Source organism: Galeopterus variegatus, unplaced genomic scaffold, assembly GCF_000696425.1.
Source record: "Galeopterus variegatus unplaced genomic scaffold, G_variegatus-3.0.2 Scaffold1207, whole genome shotgun sequence".
Taxonomy (NCBI): Eukaryota; Metazoa; Chordata; class Mammalia; order Dermoptera; family Cynocephalidae; genus Galeopterus; species Galeopterus variegatus.
Genome location: NW_007727318.1, coordinates 315,487 through 334,681, shown reverse-complemented (window position 1 = coordinate 334,681; position 19,195 = coordinate 315,487). Strand labels below are relative to the sequence as shown.

Here is a 19,195-nt window from a genome sequence, read left to right as displayed (position 1 = left end):
ATGGCCGGAGAAGACAGGAAAAAGCGTATGATCCGTGAGCAATGATTGGCTGAAGCGAGAAGCGTCCTGGACGCTGAGTGGCTCCGTCATTCGCGCGAAGGAGTTTGTGGCGCCCGATTAAAGTAGATAGAGTGCTGCCGCAGCAACACTGTTCTGAGGTGGTCTGCGAGCCCACCTGACCGGGACCTTCTGGGCCTCATTCCTGAGGGAATCGCCGCCATGATGTGGAATAGTAATGATGGGGTCGGGGGTGTGGAGGAAAAGGAGAATCGCAGGAGGGCTTAGCAAAAGGGCGAGCCTTGGGTCGGAGAGACTTGAGGTGGCGGGAGGGCGAGGGGTGGGAGGCGGAGGTGGCGGCGTTTGGGGGCCGGGGAAAGGCCGTGAGGAATTAGGCAGACGGGGAGTGTTTGGGAGGGCTGAAGCCCCAGGAAACCGGCGGACTTTTAAGAGGCTCGAAAAGCAGCTCAAGGGTCGGCCCGTGGCTCACTTGGCAGAGTGTGGTGCTGATAACACCAAGGCCCGGGGTTCGGATCCCATATATAGGGATGGCCGGTTCGCTCACTTGGGAGAGCGTGGTGCTGACAACACCAAGTCAAGGGTTAATGTCCCCTTACCGGTTATCTTTAAAAAAAAAAAAGAAAGAAAGAAAAGGGCGAGGGGCGGGAGGCGGAGGTGGCGGCGTTTGGGGGCCGGGGAAAGGCCGTGAGGAATTAGGCAGACGGGGAGTGTTTGGGAGGGCTGAAGCCCCAGGAAACCGGCGGACTTTTAAAAGGCTCGAAAAGCAGCTCAAGGGCCGGCCCGTGGCTCACTTGGCAGAGTGTGAATTAGGCAGACGGGGAGTGTTTGGGAGGGCTGAAGCCCCAGGAAACCGGCGGACTTTTAAGAGGCTCGAAAAGCAGCTCAAGGGTCGGCCCGTGGCTCACTTGGCAGAGTGTGGTGCTGATAACACCAAGGCCCGGGGTTCGGATCCCATATATAGGGATGGCCGGTTCGCTCACTTGGGAGAGCGTGGTGCTGACAACACCAAGTCAAGGGTTAATGTCCCCTTACCGGTTATCTTTAAAAAAAAAAAAGAAAGAAAGAAAGAAAAGAAAAGCAGCTCAGGTACTAATACTGTTGTTCGAAACCAGGTGGATACGAAAACTATGGCAGCTCCGCTTATGGAGGCGCCGGCGGCTACACACAGCCCCCGGGGGGCTTTGGATCGCCGACACCGTCTCAGGTTGAAAAGAAATCAGTAGGTTGAGCGTATTTCGTTTTATTTTATCCCGTCCTGAAGCCCCTAACTCATCCGTGGGAAAAAAAACTTATGCGGCGAAGGAAGGGGGTTGAACACGAACTGATGCGATAATGATCGATTGGTTATCTGTGTCTCTCATAATTAAGTGCTGTCTGTTTTTAAAATGAAATCTTCCCTAATTTTGCACCGACTGTTTCTTTGGCTTTATTTTGAAATTTATCAGTACAGCTAGTCAGTCTTGTGGGAAAACTCTGGACATGTATTAACAGCCTGTTTTACATTCTTCATGTATTCAAAGTCGTCTTTTAATTAAATATAGCGAAGCGACGCAGCGCGGTGAAAAAAGCATGGTCTTTGAAGTCTAGTAGATCTGTGCTCTGCCATTGCTTTGACACTTTACTTACAGGGTGTCACTGGATAAATGACTTAGCGTTTTGGGGAGTCAGCTTTGCGCCTATTAAATACGGTTAATAATATGTACTTTACGAGGTGGTTGTGAGACTTTAATAGTATATACGAAGTGCCTGTCCCATAGTCGTTTTCAATAAATGGTCCCGGATATTATTATTGAAAAGAATATGGGCTTTGGAGCCAGAATATGTAGGCTCCAGAATCAACTTTGCCTTTTAACTGGCACTGTGACTTTAGTGAAGCAACTTAAAACCTATGGCCCTCCGTTTTTCTCATCTGATAATGGTAGGAGTGCTACTCATATCACGGGGTGGTGCTGAGAATTGATAAATAAGGTAATGTGTAGGAAAGTGATCTGCAGAAAGCTGTTGAAATGTTTCTTATTCACTCTTTCAGAAATGAGTTTGCATTTAATAATTGCTGTTGATTTCATCTTATGAACACAGGGTTAATTTGGCTTCTTTCAGGTATCACTCAGATGTATTAAGATTCAGTAGGAACAGGTTGTATTGGTATACAGGTGAATAAGCTTTTACCTAAAACTGTTGATTCACGGGTGTATATTGATGGGAAAATATTCAGTGGTAATCCCCGTACGTTTCGGTATTGCTTTACATTCTTCATATGAATTATTGCATATAATCCTGTGAGGTATTTATTGTCTACTCCAGCATACAGCAGAGATTCTGGTATATTAAGGGACTGCCTAAGCTTGCATAACTAGTAAGTAGCTGGAACCAGACAGTGAGCACATGATGCTGAACAAATCCAAAATCTGGTGAGCAGCAGCTTCTCCCTAATGTAGTTTTCTTTTTCCGGAAAGACCAAAGGGGACTTCAGTTCTCTAACGTCATCTTTCTTGAGGCTGTGAAGGAAAAAACAAAAGATAGATTAATGGTTCTCATCTTTTCTCCTCAAGCTTAATTTTTTTTTTCTTTTCTTTTTTGGCAGCTGGACTGTGGGGGGATCCAATCCTGTGACTTTGGTGTTAAAAGGCTGCATTCTAACCAACTGAGCTAACTAGCCAGCCCCAACCTTAGCAATTTTTCTTCATTCTTGTTAGAATTTGAATCTCAGAATATCTAGTCTGGGTTGTGTATTAAGACAGCTTTTCAGAGAAGGATGATGGTTATAAGCTGAAGACTTAAACCCAGCTCTTCTTGTTTTTAAATCTAGTCTTTTCCTCAGTAAATTAGATAAACACCCTATCTAAAATGTTTCCTATTGAGTACATATTTGTTATATGTGGTTGAACCGTGTGAAATTTCCAGTACTGACCGTTTTTTATCTATAAAAATAGTGATTGTATAAAGTATTGTCAGAGTAACCTATGGTTCATAGTCAGCTGTGAAAATAATTGTTTTTCAAAAATTAAACATTCTTGTGCTGACACACTTCCTGTGAACCTCTGTGGGAAAAAACCAGGAACTCCTTGTGATCAGTTCCTAGCATATAATATGTGCTCAATGAAAAACAAGAAATATCAGATTTGAGATGAGTTTGGAGGCATTATTAACACCTCAACCATTACCCATATGTAACTTTTTTCCAAAGGAGTAATAATATTTATTGAATAACTATGACATGTGGAGATTGGTTTTAGCACTTTGTATAGATTATATGTTTTGTTTACAACTTGACAGGTAGATGTCATCATCTTTCAGAAAAGATGGTGGCACATCCAGGGCTGTGGAACTGGGATTTGAGCACACGTCTATAGGACTGTTTGGCTTCAAATCCCATGTTCTTGCCACTTTATCACACTGGTTCTTAGTTTTCTTATGCCGAAGATAAAATCTCAGCTATGATAGGTAAAACAGAAAATATAAGTAGATTGTGAGAAATAGATCGTGGGACCTCTGCAAAATTAAATCTCTAAATATTAATATAATATTTAACTTCACCTATAAAACAGTATAAGGTAAAATTGAAAAACATGGTTGATCCTTATTAAAAGCTATTGCAGATATAAAGAATGAGGAACATAGCTAACATAATAATTGCTAACATTTATTGAGTACTTACAATGTGCCAGATTGTATTCTAAGTACTTTACTACATAGTTAATTTTCATAATGATTTTAATGATTTTATCATTCCTAGTTTTACATAGGAGGAAACAAGTACAGATGAGTTGAGAAATGTGACCAAAAGCACTCTGCTCCTGAGGGTAGAGCCACAATCTTAACCCTCAAGCCCGGCTGCTGCTTTTTGTGGCGTGTGTCCTGTCTTATATGTAGAACAGGCGTTGAGTTACTTCCTACTGATTTCTGACAGGAAGAACTCTAATCTTTAATTTGCTGTGCTTATTCTGCCTTGTACATATTTCCTCTGTAAGACTGCAGGAGTCTATATTTGCCTTCAGCCTATAATGCCCATCCCATACCCACTATTTTTTCAGTATCAAAATTTCTTGTGCTTCAAAGTCCAGCCCAAATGCTCTGTCTTCTCTAAATTGCCAATAACTTTTTTTCTGAGATCCCACATAGCACATTTCATTCTATAGTGTATCACAGTCAAGTTTGTTGTTTACATTTGTACCTCTCATAGGTTATGAGTATGTTAGAGGCAGATTCTATCCCATCTTACTCATCTTTATGTTACCCAGACCACCCCTTGCCAGTGGTAGGCACAAATAAGAGTTTACACTGTTCTCAGGTTGCTTCAGGATATGATTTGAGTGTCCTCACTAGACACTCTTCTGTCTTCCCCATTCTATCCCTTCCCTTTAAGATATTAAGGGTGGCCAAGCTCCCCAGGAGCTCCTTCTGATTGCCAAAACATCTGTCTTAAGGGAAGCTACACTTCTAACTTTTTGTTATATTTCATTGTGAGACCTAGAGCAGCTCCACAGTCCTGTCTCTGCTACCCATTTCTCAAACCCTTTCCTAGTACCATCTCATTTTGTCAGTGACCCAAACAGCCAGCTCCAGCTTGCCTTCGCCCTAAAGCTGGGGTTTCCTCCTAAAGGCCTGTTCTCACAGCAGGTCCTTCCTTATCCTGTCCCCATTCTGGCCTACTCATCTTGGTGAATTCTTAGCAACACAACATACCCATTCAGCAGGAGCTTTGGAGTCAGACAAACCTTGGTTTGAATTCTAAAGTGTGGCATTTGTTAGATATGACCTTGATTTCCAACTCTGTGAAGCAAGAATAACGAGGTTTGTTTTGAAAATTCAGTGTTCTAGGGCCGGCCCATGGCTCACTTAGGAGAGTGTAGTGCTGATAACACCAAGGCCAAGGGTTCAGATCCCTGTATAGAGATGGCTATAGCTCACTTGGGAGAGCATGGTGCTGACAACACCAAGTCAAGGGCTAAGATCCCCTTACCAGTCATCTTTTTGTTTGTTTGTTTATCATGAATATTCATGAGGTACAAAGCTGATTGTCCCCCCTCCTGCCCATGATGTGGGGGCCAGATTCATACTGGGGGCATATCCATATCTTTTTATAAAAAGAAAGAAAGAAAGGAAGGAAGAAAGAAAAGAAAATTCAGTGTTCTAGTATATTTAAAGTGCTTGGCACATGGTAGTTATTAAATGAGTGGTAATTTTCTTAATTGGATTTTCTCATACTTTTTCAGAGAGCCCGAGCCCAGCACATTGTACCTTGTACCATATCTCAGCTGCTTTCTGCCACTCTAGTTGATGAAGTTTTCAAAATTGGGAATGTCGAGATTTCACAGGTATGTAAAAGAATTTGTGGAAGAGTCACTTAATCATATGAAAAATGAAATAAGACTTACTTTGTTTAAAAATATGTAAGTGTTGCTTTGGTTTCCAGGAAAACCAAACTTTTTTTTTTCCCCAATCTAGGTCACCATTGTGGGGATAATCAGACATGCAGAGAAGGCTCCAACTAACATTGTTTACAAAATAGATGACATGACAGCTGCACCCATGGATGTCCGCCAGTGGGTTGACACAGATGTAAGTGGCTGTTTTTGAATCAGGATGGGGTTACTTTGGGACTTTAGAGATATTGAATTATTTTAGTCTTCTTAAAGTTTTCTGTTATTATAATAATAATACATAAGCAAGACATCAAAGGCAGAAACACTTAAGTGAAAGGTTAATAGATTTGATTACATAAAAGTTTAAAACCTAAACTTCCCAAAATACCATAAACAAAGTTAAAAGGCAAGTGACAGAAGACAGTAGGACATAAATTCTGTGAAAACAAGGATTTTTGTCTTGGTCACACATAACCCCAGCACCTAATGATCCCTGAATAAATACCATTTAAATTAATGGAAAAAATATTTGAAACGTATTACAAACATTTTAAATTTTAATTAATAAAAAAGCTCTTACAAAGCAAAAGAACACTGCACCTTAAAAACATGGACAAAGGGGGGCCGGCCCGGTGGCGCACTGGATAAGTGCGCCGCTTGGGAAGTGCGGCGGCGCTCCCGCCCGAGGGTTCGGATCCCACATACAGACCGGTTCCCGCTCACTGGCTGAGCGAGGCGCGGGGGCAGTGCCGAGGGTTGCGGTCCCGTTGCTGGTCCCCGGTCCGGTGCGGGGGCAACACTGAGGGTTGCGATCCATTGCCAGACATGGAAAAAGACAAAAAAAGACAAAAAAAAAAAGAAAAAAGAAAAAATGGACAAAGATACCCATTTTTATTCAGATAATGAATAAAAGACTAAATACAAATGACAGCAGCAGTAACAAAAGCAGGTTTAATAAACATTGGGATACTATTTTTAACTTATTAAGTTGGCAAAGAAAAAAAAAGAATGACAATATCCAGTTCTGGTGAGAACAACAGCTAGATTAATGTCTCTAGCACTTAGTGGACACTTAATAATTATTTGTTGAATAATTTGTCATTGTTTGTCTAAGAAGTGGATGTCTTCCTACCCTGATAGTATTAATTGATACAACTTTCCTCAAAAATCAGCTTGTATCAAAATCATCAATCATGGGCCGGCCCGTGGCGTGCTCGGGAGAGTGCGGCAGGCGCTCCCACCATGGGTTCGGATCCTATATACGGATGGCCGGTGCACTCACTGGCTGAGTGCGGTGCGGGTGACACTGAGCCAAGGGTTGCGATCCCCTTACCGGTCACAAAAAAGACAAAAAAAAAAAAAAAAATCATCAATCATAAAAATGTGGACCTTAGCAACTCCACTGCTAGAGATTTACATTAAGGAAATTGGATCCCCTTGCCGGCCAGCTGCCAAAAAATATATGTACATTAAGGAAATAATTAAAGACATGTACAAAGATTCAGTTATAAGAATATTGATCATAACATTATTTATAATAATGAAAAGTTAAACAATCTGAAAATGCTAGCAAGAGGGGATTATTAAGTAAACCATAGTATATTTATAAAACACAAATAATGTAGAAATGTATGTATTGTCACAAAGAAGTGTTTACCGTAAATTGTTGAGAGGAAAAGAACATGTTATAAGATAGTATAGTATGCGGGCTTTGACCCAATTTTTGCAAAGCAATGTATATTAGAGTGTCTATATAAACATGGAGAAAAAGGGCTGAAAGAGAACGTTTGCTTTTTATTTTTTATTTGGGCAGAAGGCCTCTTGGTGTTTTTTTGGTGTTTTCTTATCTTTTGTTTTTTGGGGTTTTTTTTTACTGCTGGCTAGTAGGGGGATCCTAACCCTGTGGCCTTGGTGTTATCAGGCTATGCTCTATCCAATTGATGTAACCAGCCAGCCCCAGTTTTTTGTTTTTTGTTGTTTTTAAAATGCATTCATTATAGAAACTTTGGAGCACCATGCTGTTTTTACTTCAAACACCACAGGTCATCTGTGGAAAAATAACATGCTAGTTACACATTCTTTATTTTTTGCTTTTTCGGAAAAATAGAAGATAATTCATCCAACAGTTATTATTAGAGTACGAATTCTGAACCAGACTGTGCTTGGTTCTAGGTATACCAAAAGACACAGTCTGCCGTCAAATGGGGAGGTGGATACTACAGATACCTAATACTACATGCTCATACAAAATGTTCCATGTTCACTTAAGAAACATTTAAAAAAGCACCTGAAATCCCATGTCCCAGAGATAACTACTGTTATAACACATTTTGATGAATACCCTTTCAGACATCTCCCTTTGCATATGTGTGTATAGGTGTATGCATTCATTTTTCCTGTAAAAGGGATAGGATATGCAACTGCTCTGTAATCTGCTCTTTTCACTTAGAATTATGTTGTGGAACTGTTTTATTAATACTAATAAATATAGATATACATACTCATTTTTAGTGACTGCCTATTCAATTGTAAGGATACATCATCTCCTACTTGAAAGTAAACCCAATCAGGGAACATTTAGCTTTCTAATCATCTGCTGTTATATACAGTGCCCCAATGAATATCTTTGCATACATATCTTCATGATTATAAAATAATCTCCTTAAGATAAATTCCTAAAAGTAACTTTTCGGGGCTGGCCCGGTGGCACACTGCTATAGTGCACCGCTTGGGAGTGTGGTGGTGCTCCCGCCGGGGGTTCAGATCCCACATACAGACCGGTTCCCGCTCACTGGCTGAGCGAGGTGTGGGCGCAACACCGAGGGTTGCGATCCCGTTGCCGGTCCCGGTCCGGTACGGGGGCAACACTGAGGGTTGCGATCCGTTGCCGGACACGGAAAAAAAAAAAAAAAGTAACTTTTCAGGGGGAAAATACACATTTTACATGTTATTACTTTTTTTTTTTTAACATCTTACATTTTTTTTTACTGCCTTCCATAAAGGTACCAATTTACGCTTCAGTAGTACAATGCCCGGTTGTCCACATGTTTTCTAACAGTGGGTTTTGTGAATCTTAAATTTTTGCCAGTATAGTGGTTTTTTAAAAAGTCATTTCAGTGAGAATTTTATCATTTTTTTGTTTGTATTTCTTTGATTTTAGTGAGAATGAATTTATTTTTAATGTTTAATGTTGATTTGTGGTGTGCTTTGTAAATTTTCTCTTTAAGTCCTTTGGTTCCCCCTCCCCCAGGAATGTTTTTTTTTTTGTTTGTAAGAGCTTGAAAAATAGTAACCTCTTATCGTAATTAGGCAAACAACTTCTCTAGTCTGTCTTTTAGCTTTGAAAGCTTTTCCTAGTCCCAAAATATATATATATATTTTTTTCCTTTTTTGTCTTTTTTCGTGACCGGCAACGGGATCGCAACCCTCAGTGTTGCTCCCGCACCTCGCTCAGCCAGTGAGTGGCCGGTCTGTATGTGGGATCCGAACCCTCGGCGGGAGCGCCGCCACACTTCCCAAGCGGCGCACTGTAGCAGTGCACCACCGGGCCGGCCCCCCAAAATATTTTTTAATTGTCTGCATTTCTTTCTACTAAGTAATAGAGTGGTTTCTTCTATGATTTCTGATTTTTTTGTAGTTAACTCTTTGATTTACTTGGAATATATTTTAGTAAAAGGGGAGAAGTAGAGATCCAGCTTTACTTTTCTCAAGTAGTTTTAAAATGTTCTGCCGCAATACAGAGTTTTATCTGTGTTATAGATTCAGCTATGTAAAATACGTAGGTGGAGTGAAATGCAAAAAAAAAAAATTGATCTCCATGTGATGGGATTTGCAGTGTTTTTTATTTGTACTTATTTATTTAATTTTTTACTTTTTATTTTTTTAAAAAGGTGACTGGTAAGGGGATCTTAACCCTTGACTTGGTGTTGTCAGCACCATGCTCTCCCAAGTGGGCTAACTGGCCATCTTTATATAGCGATCTGAACCCATGGCCTTGGTGTTATCAGGACCACTCTCTCTCAAGTGAGCCATGGGCCGGCCCATGTTTTTTTTTTTTTAAATACATACTTTATTTTTAAATATATATTTTGTAGTAAGTTTTTTAAAGACATGTATTTTATATAATCAGAAAAGAACTTTAAAAATCAGCTAATATATATTTCTTTTAAATCATATGTGTGTATTCTAGAAAACTCAAAAAGAAATATATAAAATCATTTGTAATTATCCTAGTTAACCAATGTTAATATTTAGGCGTGTATTTTCCCCCACAGGGGAAACAGCTTTTCTCCATGTGTCACAACTGGTCTTCCAAAACTATAGCTAGAATTCAACATTATCTATTGCAACAGTGTGGGGTATCCCATTATACAAATGCATACTTTATGTTGATTATTTAGGTTGTTTTAAAATTTTTAGTATCCTAGACTATGCTATGATGAATCTAAATCTTAATGCATGTTCTTAATTATTTCCTTAAATTCCTAAAAGTAAAATTGCTTTGTCAATAAGCATATCCACCAGAATATTGTGTGCCTAAGAGCAGTAAATGAGGGTGTCATAACTGTTGTTTTTTTTTTAAATGATGTGCATAACATACAACTTTTGAACTGGGAATTACCTTTAGAAGTATTTTTATTCAATTCCTGATTTTACAAAAAAGTATGTCCTAAAAGTCAGGGCATACTAGTTAATGCCATATTAGTATCCCTTAGCTCTTCTACTTTATAACTTCTTTTTCTGTACATAATTTAGAAATTTTAAAGAGGGCTTCATTAGCATTACTAAAATCTTAGTGATATGTTTGTATTTTATCTGTTAGGATGCCAGTGGTGAAAACACTGTGGTTCCTCCAGAGACATATGTGAAAGTGGCTGGCCACCTGAGATCTTTTCAGGTAAAGTCAGAATAAGATGGCAGTTAAAATGTATTTGCAGAATAAAAAATAAAAATTAAAAAAAGCCAAAAAGGGGAAAAAATGTATTTGCATTAAGCAATTTTGGGATTTATGTATGGGTTTAGCATACTTAATACTTAGTTAAGTCTCCATGTTTAATGGGGAGTTGTTATTCTCTTCAAAAGGAAATAACTGGGCCGGCCCGGTGGCGCACTGCTACAGTGCGCCGCTTGGGAGCGCGGCGGCACTCCCGCCAAGGGTTTGGATCCCACATACAGACCGGTTCCCGCTCACTGGCTGAGCGAGGTGTGGGCGCAACACCGAGGGTTGCGATCCCGTTGCCGGTCCCGGTCCGGTACGGGCGCAACACTGAGGGTTGCGATCCGTTGCCAGACACGGAAAAAAATAAAAGGAAATAACTGATTATTACGTTAATGTAAAGCTAACAGAATAGTACAGAAAGAACAGACTCTGCCTACAGTTGCCAGCTGCGGCATCCATTAGGTATAGAAGGGAGAACACTGGATTCGGAATCAGGAGACTAGACTCTGCTTGGTTGTATAACCTTGGGAAAGTCATGAACATCTTTGAGCTAGTTTTGTTCTTTTCCCTCATTATTGACTATATTTGGATTACCTCTGAAAAATTTTATAGTAGACATTTTTCTCATATTGGCAAAATAACCAAGAAAAGAGCCACAGTGTTTTGATCTGAAATTGACTTGAAAAGCTAATCCTTTATTCGCATTTTTCTCTTTAATAGAACAAAAAGAGCCTGGTAGCCTTTAAGATCATGCCACTGGAGGATATGAATGAGTTCACCACACATATTCTGGAAGTGGTCAATGCACACATGATGCTGAACAAATCTAACAGCCAGGTGAGTGGCTTCACTCTCCTAGCTTTTTCTCTTCCCGGGAAGAAGATAGAGTGCTTTTGTGCTCTGGCTTTGATTTCCTCGACATTTTGAAGGTTGACCCAGGAGAAAGGCATCACTCAGTCCTCAGAAAAGGCACCATATTTTCTCCATGAGCTTTGACATTGTATTTTGTTCTAGGCAAAGCACTCACGTTTCTCACAGAATTATGAGCTCCTCTGACCCCACTGGCCTGGGTGGCTGAGACCTAAGATAACATCGAGGTGTATAAATGTAATTATAGGCTGAGCTCTTTGCTCCAGGATTGTCGGTCCATGTTTGGAGAAAAAAACCAAATAAGACAGCACTTTGCTGCCTTCCTTCCAACCTATTGGCTGAGTATAAAAAATTATGTACTATGATTTTTTCCTTGAAATTGTATTTCTTGGTTTGTATTGAAATTTTTCCATATTTTCTGTTGTGTGAATTCACTTTGGCAAGTCCATCAAGGACCATACGAAAGGTTTGTGGGGTTCTTTGTTTTATTTTGTTTTTTATTAATTTGAATGTCAATTCATAAGGAACAAATTTAACACAAAGATTAACATCCTTAATAAAAAGAACTCCTAAAAATGAATTAGAAAAGTCTAAGCAGAAACTTGGTGAAAGACTTGAGCAGATAAGTTACATACCCCATAGAAACACTAGTGTCTAATAAGTACACTCTAAGATGTTTGGTGCGGGGAGTGGGGCTAAGGCCCTCAGCCCCCCATCTCAGGGTCTCGGGGGCTTTTGATTTGGCTGTTGCGGCCAGCGGCTCCCACTGTGTCTTCAGGGCCCCAGGGGTGAATCCACACAAAGGGTACGTTGATTCTAGTCTTAGAAAGTCCTCAGATAATTTGGGTGGCAAGGTGGAGGATTGGTGACAGAAGGAGAGACTAGAGAACTGATAAGCCATTAAGAATGCTACTGCATCTTATTCAGTGCCAAGCACTTTGTTAAGCCCTGGGGATACAGAAATAAACTCATTCATTCCTTTATTTGAAAAATATTTATTGAGCCTACTATGTGCCAATCATTCCAGGTGCTTGGAACACAGCAGTGAGCAAGATGGATAGAGTGTCTGCCTTCAAACTTACATTCTCGGGAGGAACAGGCAATAAACAAGAAAAGAAATAAATAATTTTAGGTAGTTATAGGTACTCTGCAATAAAGCAGAATAGGAGAAAAGAATGGTACAATTTTAGATAGGGGGAAGAACATTCCAAGCAGAGGAAATAGGAAGCACAAAAGCCAGGAGGCTGGAGCAAGCTTGGATCTCTGAGACTAGCAAGAAGGCCAGAGTGGAGTGAAGCAAATGACAAGGAGAGTGATAGAGGACTGTAGGTGAGGAGGAAGGGCCCACATCACGTGGGGCATTGTAGACCATGGTAAGGATCGATTTTATTCTCATTGATTCAAAACCTTTGGAAAGTTTTGAGTAGGGAGTGACATGGGTGATTTACCTTTTAAAAAGCTCACTTAGGCTGCTGTTTTGAGAATAGACTATGAGGCACCAAGAGTGGCAACGGAAGTAATTCAGGGGAATGGTTGGAGTACATGGGATAAGAAGTGGTTGGATTCCAATATACTTTAAAGGTAGAGCTGATAGGAGTTATTGGTGATTAGATACAGGATATGAAGAAAAAGGCAGGTTCAAAAATGACTCCTAGGTTTGGAGCTTGAGCAACTAGATGAAGCTGACAGTTTTGGAGGGTAAAATCCAGAGTTCTGTTTTGGACTGACCAAGTATGAAATGCTAGTTAGATATCCAAGTGGACTACGGAGTGGACAGTGGAATATATAAGGCTAGACTCAAGAGAGAGGTCAAGACTAGAGATAGAATTTTGTGAGTCATTGTTATATAGGTGATTTTATAAACTATTTAAAGCCTTGGATGATGAGATAACTAGGGAGTTAAGAGGTCAGAGACATGAGCTCTGGGACACACTAACCTTTAGAAGTCTGGAAGCAGAATAGCCATGGAACATCAAAGAAGTTGCCAGTTAGGCAGGAGGAAAGCCAGGAAATGTGATTCTGTAGAATATTCTGAAAAGAGTATTTCAAGAAGGAGAGTGGAGATAGATTGCAGAATGCTGCCTGAGGTCAAGTTGGATGATGAAAGAAGTCTGCTGTTGAATTTGGAAAGGTGGATATTCAAAAGCCTTTGGTAGAGGATGAGGGGGAAAAGTGGGTTAAAGAGAATGGGAATAGGTAGAAAGTTTAAAGTGTTTATTACTGTACTTCAACACGTGTATGTATGTGTCAAGTATTATGTGATAAAATGGTTTTAAAGTGAGAATGGGTGGTTAGGGAGTGGAAACCAGGAGTATAGACAATTACATTGAAGAATAAGTAAGGTAATCCTTTCCCTCAAAGAAGATTGCGTTACACAGTGGGAGTTCAGCTCACTTAAGCAGTGAAAGTGTTGATAAGTGGCAGGTGCAGGGTACCAGGCAACCACAAAGAAGGATTTCTTATCCTGGCCTGGACAACAAAAAAGGCACACTGGAGGAGGTGATTCCTACATCAAATCTTAAAAGATGTGTGAACTGGGGCCACCTGAAGCAGGAGGTGAGGTCATTTCAGCAAAGGTATTTGGGTAAGAAACAGCATTCAGCTCAGCATTACTGGATCATAAAATGTAAGATTGCTGTTTCACCAGCAGGCAATGTGAAGGCATCTAGCTTGAGAACAAGGGACCATGATTGATTTGGGTTTTTTTACTACCTTGAAACAGTAGGTATTTAATGAACATTTGCTAAATAAGTGAATCTCCTGACTGGACAGGATTTCTCCTAAGGAGCTTTCACAGTGCTCTTATATCTGCTGTGGGTGCTTAATATATTTGGTCCTCTGTCATTCTTGTTTATTCAGTTCAATAAATTAAACATTGACAGTGAGTATTTTTCACCAGGCACTGTGCAAAGATAAAGGGACTTGTATGGGAAAGTGACACGCAAACGGTGTGGTGAGTGCTGTGATAGGGAATGGGCCAAGTAGTGTGAGAGCCAAGAAGGAAAAAAGTGACTAACTTGGCTTGGGGAATGTCAGGGAAGGCTTTACAAAGGCAGAGGCAATGAAGTTGGACTTTGAAGGATGAGAAGAGTATTCATCATAAAGGTGAGGGGAAGAGCATTACAGACAAGGAACAACATGTTCAGATCAGAGGCATGTTTGTGGATGGCAAGAAGTTGAAGTGCAGCTGGTGAGTAGTGTGTTGAGAAGGAGTGGTCAAGAATAAAATACAAATTTTGACTGCTAGTTGTGGTGGGTCTTGAATGTCTAGGAGTTTCATACTATTATCACAGGCAGAGGGAGCCATTTAAAAGCTTTTAAGCAGAGAGGAGTGACATGATCATAGGGGGTTGTGACTTGTAGCAATGGGGAGGGTTGTTTGGACGAAGAGAGACTAGAAGCTGAAATACCAATCAGGAGACCAGGGGTGATGAGGATCAACTTGAGCTACACTGAAGAAATTAATAGTCTGTGGTGACCGATAGTGGAAGGTGAGTGAATGGAGACTCACAGATGACTGAGGTCTGTAGGATTGGGTTTGGGTTTACTAATTGAGATGGAACAATAGCGTGGCAAGCAGGTTTGGAGAGGAAAGTATATTTTATTTTGAAGTGCCTGAGATATCTAGGTGGAGACAACCAGTAGAGGCTGGCAATGAGGATTTGTGGCCTAGGAGGAGGCCTGGTAGGAAACCCTGGGGGAACTGCCAGCCTTTGGGGAGATAGGTAGAAGAGGCTGATAAGGGATATGAGAAACTGTAGTTTGGGAGGTAAGTGGAGAACAGAAAAAAATGGTGTCAAGAAGCCTAGGAAGGAACACATTTCAAGAAGAATGTGGACAGCAGTGTCTGCTTCTGAGAGGTCAAGTGCTATGAGGACTGAAAGAGACTTTTGGATAGTTGGTTGAAAGTCATTGGTGACTTTGGTGAGAACGGTTTTAGTTGTGTACTTGGGGAGAGTCAAATGGTGGGCTGAGGAGTGACTAAGGAGAAAGGAAATGAGAACAGTGAGTAGACTATTAGTTTAAGAAATGTAGTGGTAAAAAATGAGGAAAGAGAGAGGATGATGAGGACTATGTCTCCTTTCTTCTTCCTGTGGTGATTCATGCCTAGTTGACAATCAATAAATGCTTGCGTGATTGAGCCCCAAGGACACCATTATAGCAGATCTCCGGGTAATTTTCTTCTCAGTGCTACTTTTCCTCTGGTTCTTCTCATGTCACAAACAAGAAGAGGAGCCAGGAGTATCGTTTTGATATTATGTGCTTCAGAAGGTTATTTTACCTTCCAGTGGAATACTCATTAGATTATAGCTGTCCTTCCCAATGTAAGCAGTTGTTGGAAAAACACTTCGCTTAAATTGTTTCCTATAAGCTGCTTATTAACAAACGATTTGAAATAAAAAAGACTACGTTTAACTTGGTGAACTTTCTAATGTTGTGAACTTATTTCTTAATTCAGCCCTCAGCAGGGAGAGTACCTATCAGCAATCCAGGAATGGGTGAAGCAGGGAACTTTGGTGGGAATAGCTTCATGTCAGCAAATGGCCTCACTGTGGCCCAAAACCAGGTAAATTCTGCCTAAGTGGCTCCAGAAATCTGAAACAGGCAATTCTAAATTGTATTACCTCCTCAATTATTTAAGGCTAAGCACTTGGCTCATTTCTTTCTTATAAAGGGACTCAGGTTTGCAAAGGGGAGCTGATTCAAAGTAGTTGCTAAAATCTTTCTGATTTGAATCTTCAGGTACTGAATTTGATTAAGGTTTGTCCAAGACCTGAAGGATTGAACTTTCAGGATCTCAAGAACCAGCTCCAACATATGACGGTAGCCTCAATCAAGTGAGTATTTGGTTTCCATAAGCTAGGGCTCCTGAATTGTACCGTTTCACCTCTCCAGGGTTTCCTGGTAATGAGAAGTGAGTTAAAAAAGTAAAGCTGCTAACTGCAACCTTATTAATAGAGGGGAATTTGTTCAGCTGTAGAAAAAATAGAAAAAGGACTCACAAAGATGGTACTATCATAATGTGTGGGGGATATAATTCTGAGCAAAAATTGACCTGATACCTCATGCCTCGTGGGATTTAGTCTGGAGGAGAGAGGTCCTTAGCTCCTGGTCCTCCAGTGTAGTCCTAGAGGGCCGGCCCGGTGGCTCACTCGGGAGAGTGCGGTGCTGATAACACCAGGGCCCCGGGTTCGGATCCCATATAGGGATGGCCGGTTCGCTCACTGGCTGAGCGTGGTGCTGACAGTATAGTCCTAGGAAAAAAAAAATGACCCCTTTGTTTTCTTTCTGTTTGTTTTGTTTGTTTCGTTTGGTTGGTTTTTGTTTTTTGTTTTTGCTTTCTTTCTAGGCAAGCTGTGGATTTCCTTAGCAACGAGGGACACATCTATTCTACTGTGGATGATGATCATTTTAAATCCACAGATGCAGAATAACTGGATCTAATTGGGTATCTGAGATATTTTCTAGCTGGCCCTATTTTCACAATTTGTTTTCTCCAGTTGTACATATGTTTGGCCAGGTGACTTCTAGGAAGTAGGTTTCATCTCAGAAAGGTCTGAACTGACATTGTTTTGAAACTTACTGCTCTTCTATTTTGTTTTTGTTTTTGTAGCTCAAAGGGAGATGGGCAATTTACAGGGATGTAAACCAGGATGGGATTTCTTGAAGAAGTTACAAATAAGTTAGTTAAAACATCAGGTTAGATGGAATTGGAAGAGGGCTGCTACCAAGAGAGTTGGGCAGTATTAAATAATGCTCAGGAGTTTCAGTTCCTACAGTGTTTCCTCTTGAGAGATGGTGAGCAGGACTAGGGCCTGTGGGCAGAGCACAGCTGAGAAACCAGCTCTCCTCTGCCTTTTTTTGTAGCCCACTTTGGTTATGTGGCGTTACTTTCAGAATTGCACTTTCCTTCACCTTCTTGTCATGATTGTTGCCAAAAGCATGTTTGTATGAAAATGAGGTTCTGGAGTGATGGCCTCAAGGGGCAAAGTAGAAGAAATGTTACTGCATTTTGTACAAAATATGTGCATCCATATGTTTAATAAAACAGTTCTGTTATTGCAGTACCTTGTGAAACTATTCTCATTTTTCTTTCTAAGCTGATGTGTTTACCATGTCACCTGAGGCAGCATAATGTGAAACTTAGATTTGAATCCTGGCTCTCCTACTTTTAGTTAGGATTTTGAGAATGCTACATCAGCTCTGAGCGCCTCCATTTCCTCATTTATGAAGAGAAAACAATATTATTTCCTTATAGGTTTGTTCTGAAGATTGAATAAAGTCTATAAAGCATTTAGCATTGCAATTAATAGGATTATAACATGGACCTTAATGTCGAATCTTTAGCAGTGTGTGGTCATGTAACCAAATCGAATATCTACCATTTGACCTCAAGATGAGACTTTCCAAAGGCATACGGCTGTTTCTTGATCGACTTGATCGCTGTTTTTCTTATGGGAGAGGAAACTAGTTCAAAGATGTTTTTGACAACTCCAGAAGTAAGCTACATCTTGAGTGACACAACCAGTTTTGAGATAAAATTAATGTCATGTAACATGAAAATAAGAATTCTATATCTGCTTTAACTGTGTTTCTAAATGAGATCTAGCAGCTGTGTGAAGGCTCCATCCCCCTAGTTTCTAACAGAGAACAACATCTGGCTGTTAATTTTCTGTATGTATAGAGTAGTTCTCATCTGGGGAGCTGTCATACAAATGCTTGCAACTCAGTCAACCAGTGTGTTTATTTGCAAGTATCTCCATTCTTCATCAAGAACAGTAGCTAAAAACAGGTTTAAAAAAATCATTTATATTTGAATTTGTAATGTATGATAGGATATTTTCATGGGTGGTGGGCTTCTCTTTCTAGATATTGGGCTAGTGCCCTTAAGTGGGCAAAGCAATAGCAGTGGTTCTGGGTGGAGGGGTTTTTTTTTCTTGTGATAGAATCAGATGATGACATAACAATTAAAAACGACTTACTCATTAAATGTGCATATTGGATGCCTACTATGTCAACCTGCATGTTTCTCTTGGTCCTGGGGGTCTCAGGAGGCAGGACTACACGTAGCCTCTGCCAGGAGTCCCCCAGGGAGCAGGGCCACATGTAGCCCTGCCAAGAGAGTGCAGCAATGTGAGTTGCTCAGGGCACGCCTTGAGCTAGGGGCTGCCGCCTCAGGAGGTGGGCAACCAGAAACCAGACACAAAGTTCTGGGACTTACCACACACAAAGCAACTTTATTGTCTACAGGCATGTATTATATATGTTTTAGCCAGCTGTGAGCCCCTCCCATACCTCCCCATCTCCTAGGCAACTCAATAGGAAGTCTGTGGTTTGCGGTTAAGCCTTGCCAATTCTTGCTGACCCACTCTTTCTGCATTTCTGCTGACACAGTCTAAGTCCTGGAGAGCAAGAGTGCCTCCTTCTTTAATATGTGTTCATTTTCCTCCATCAACCCATTGGTTGGGTACTACAAATATAAAGCACAATAAGAGATTGGCATCATAGGACTTGCTGGTTCAGAATTCTCAGTAGCACGGAGTAGCTGTTCAGTAATACTGAATTCCCTGCCCCCTTGGTATTTCCACAGTTGTGTCATTTCCAAGCACTGCAGGGGCCTAGGGGGCCGAGCACATGCAGGAGAGCCACCCAGGCCACTCCTCAGCAGAATGAAACTCCAGCCTTTATACAGCTTCTGCTTTGCTCAGGTGTGAAGAACTTGCATCTTAGGCATTTATGGTCACCAGCTATGTCAGATGTACAGCGTTCTTGTGCCACATTTTGAGACAGCAGGAAGAGCAGTACAACCCAAGTTCTTAGAAACCACCTGGTGTCACAGCCTAGCAATGGGTTCAGCCCACCCTCAGGAGAATCTTTTATTTTATTTATTTATTTATTTATTTTTTTGAGGCTGGCCAGTACTGGGATCACCCATGACCTTGGTGTTATAAGGCTGCACTCTAACCAACTGAGCCAACCAGCCAGCCTTGGAGAATCTTTC

General features: G+C 40.8%; 1 protein-coding gene across 1 annotated transcript; it reads left to right on the top strand.

Moving 5' to 3' along the window:
• Window positions 1–17,261, top strand: RPA2 (replication protein A2, 32kDa). Its single transcript, XM_008575568.1, is given in 11 exon segments — window positions 1–63; window positions 65–208; window positions 211–232; window positions 1,131–1,237; window positions 5,235–5,336; window positions 5,467–5,580; window positions 10,207–10,281; window positions 11,044–11,160; window positions 15,653–15,760; window positions 15,937–16,031; window positions 16,544–17,261. Coding segments are annotated over 11 exon segments (1,032 nt in total). The 3' UTR covers window positions 16,629–17,261.
• Window positions 17,262–19,195: the final 1,934 nt, after the last annotated feature.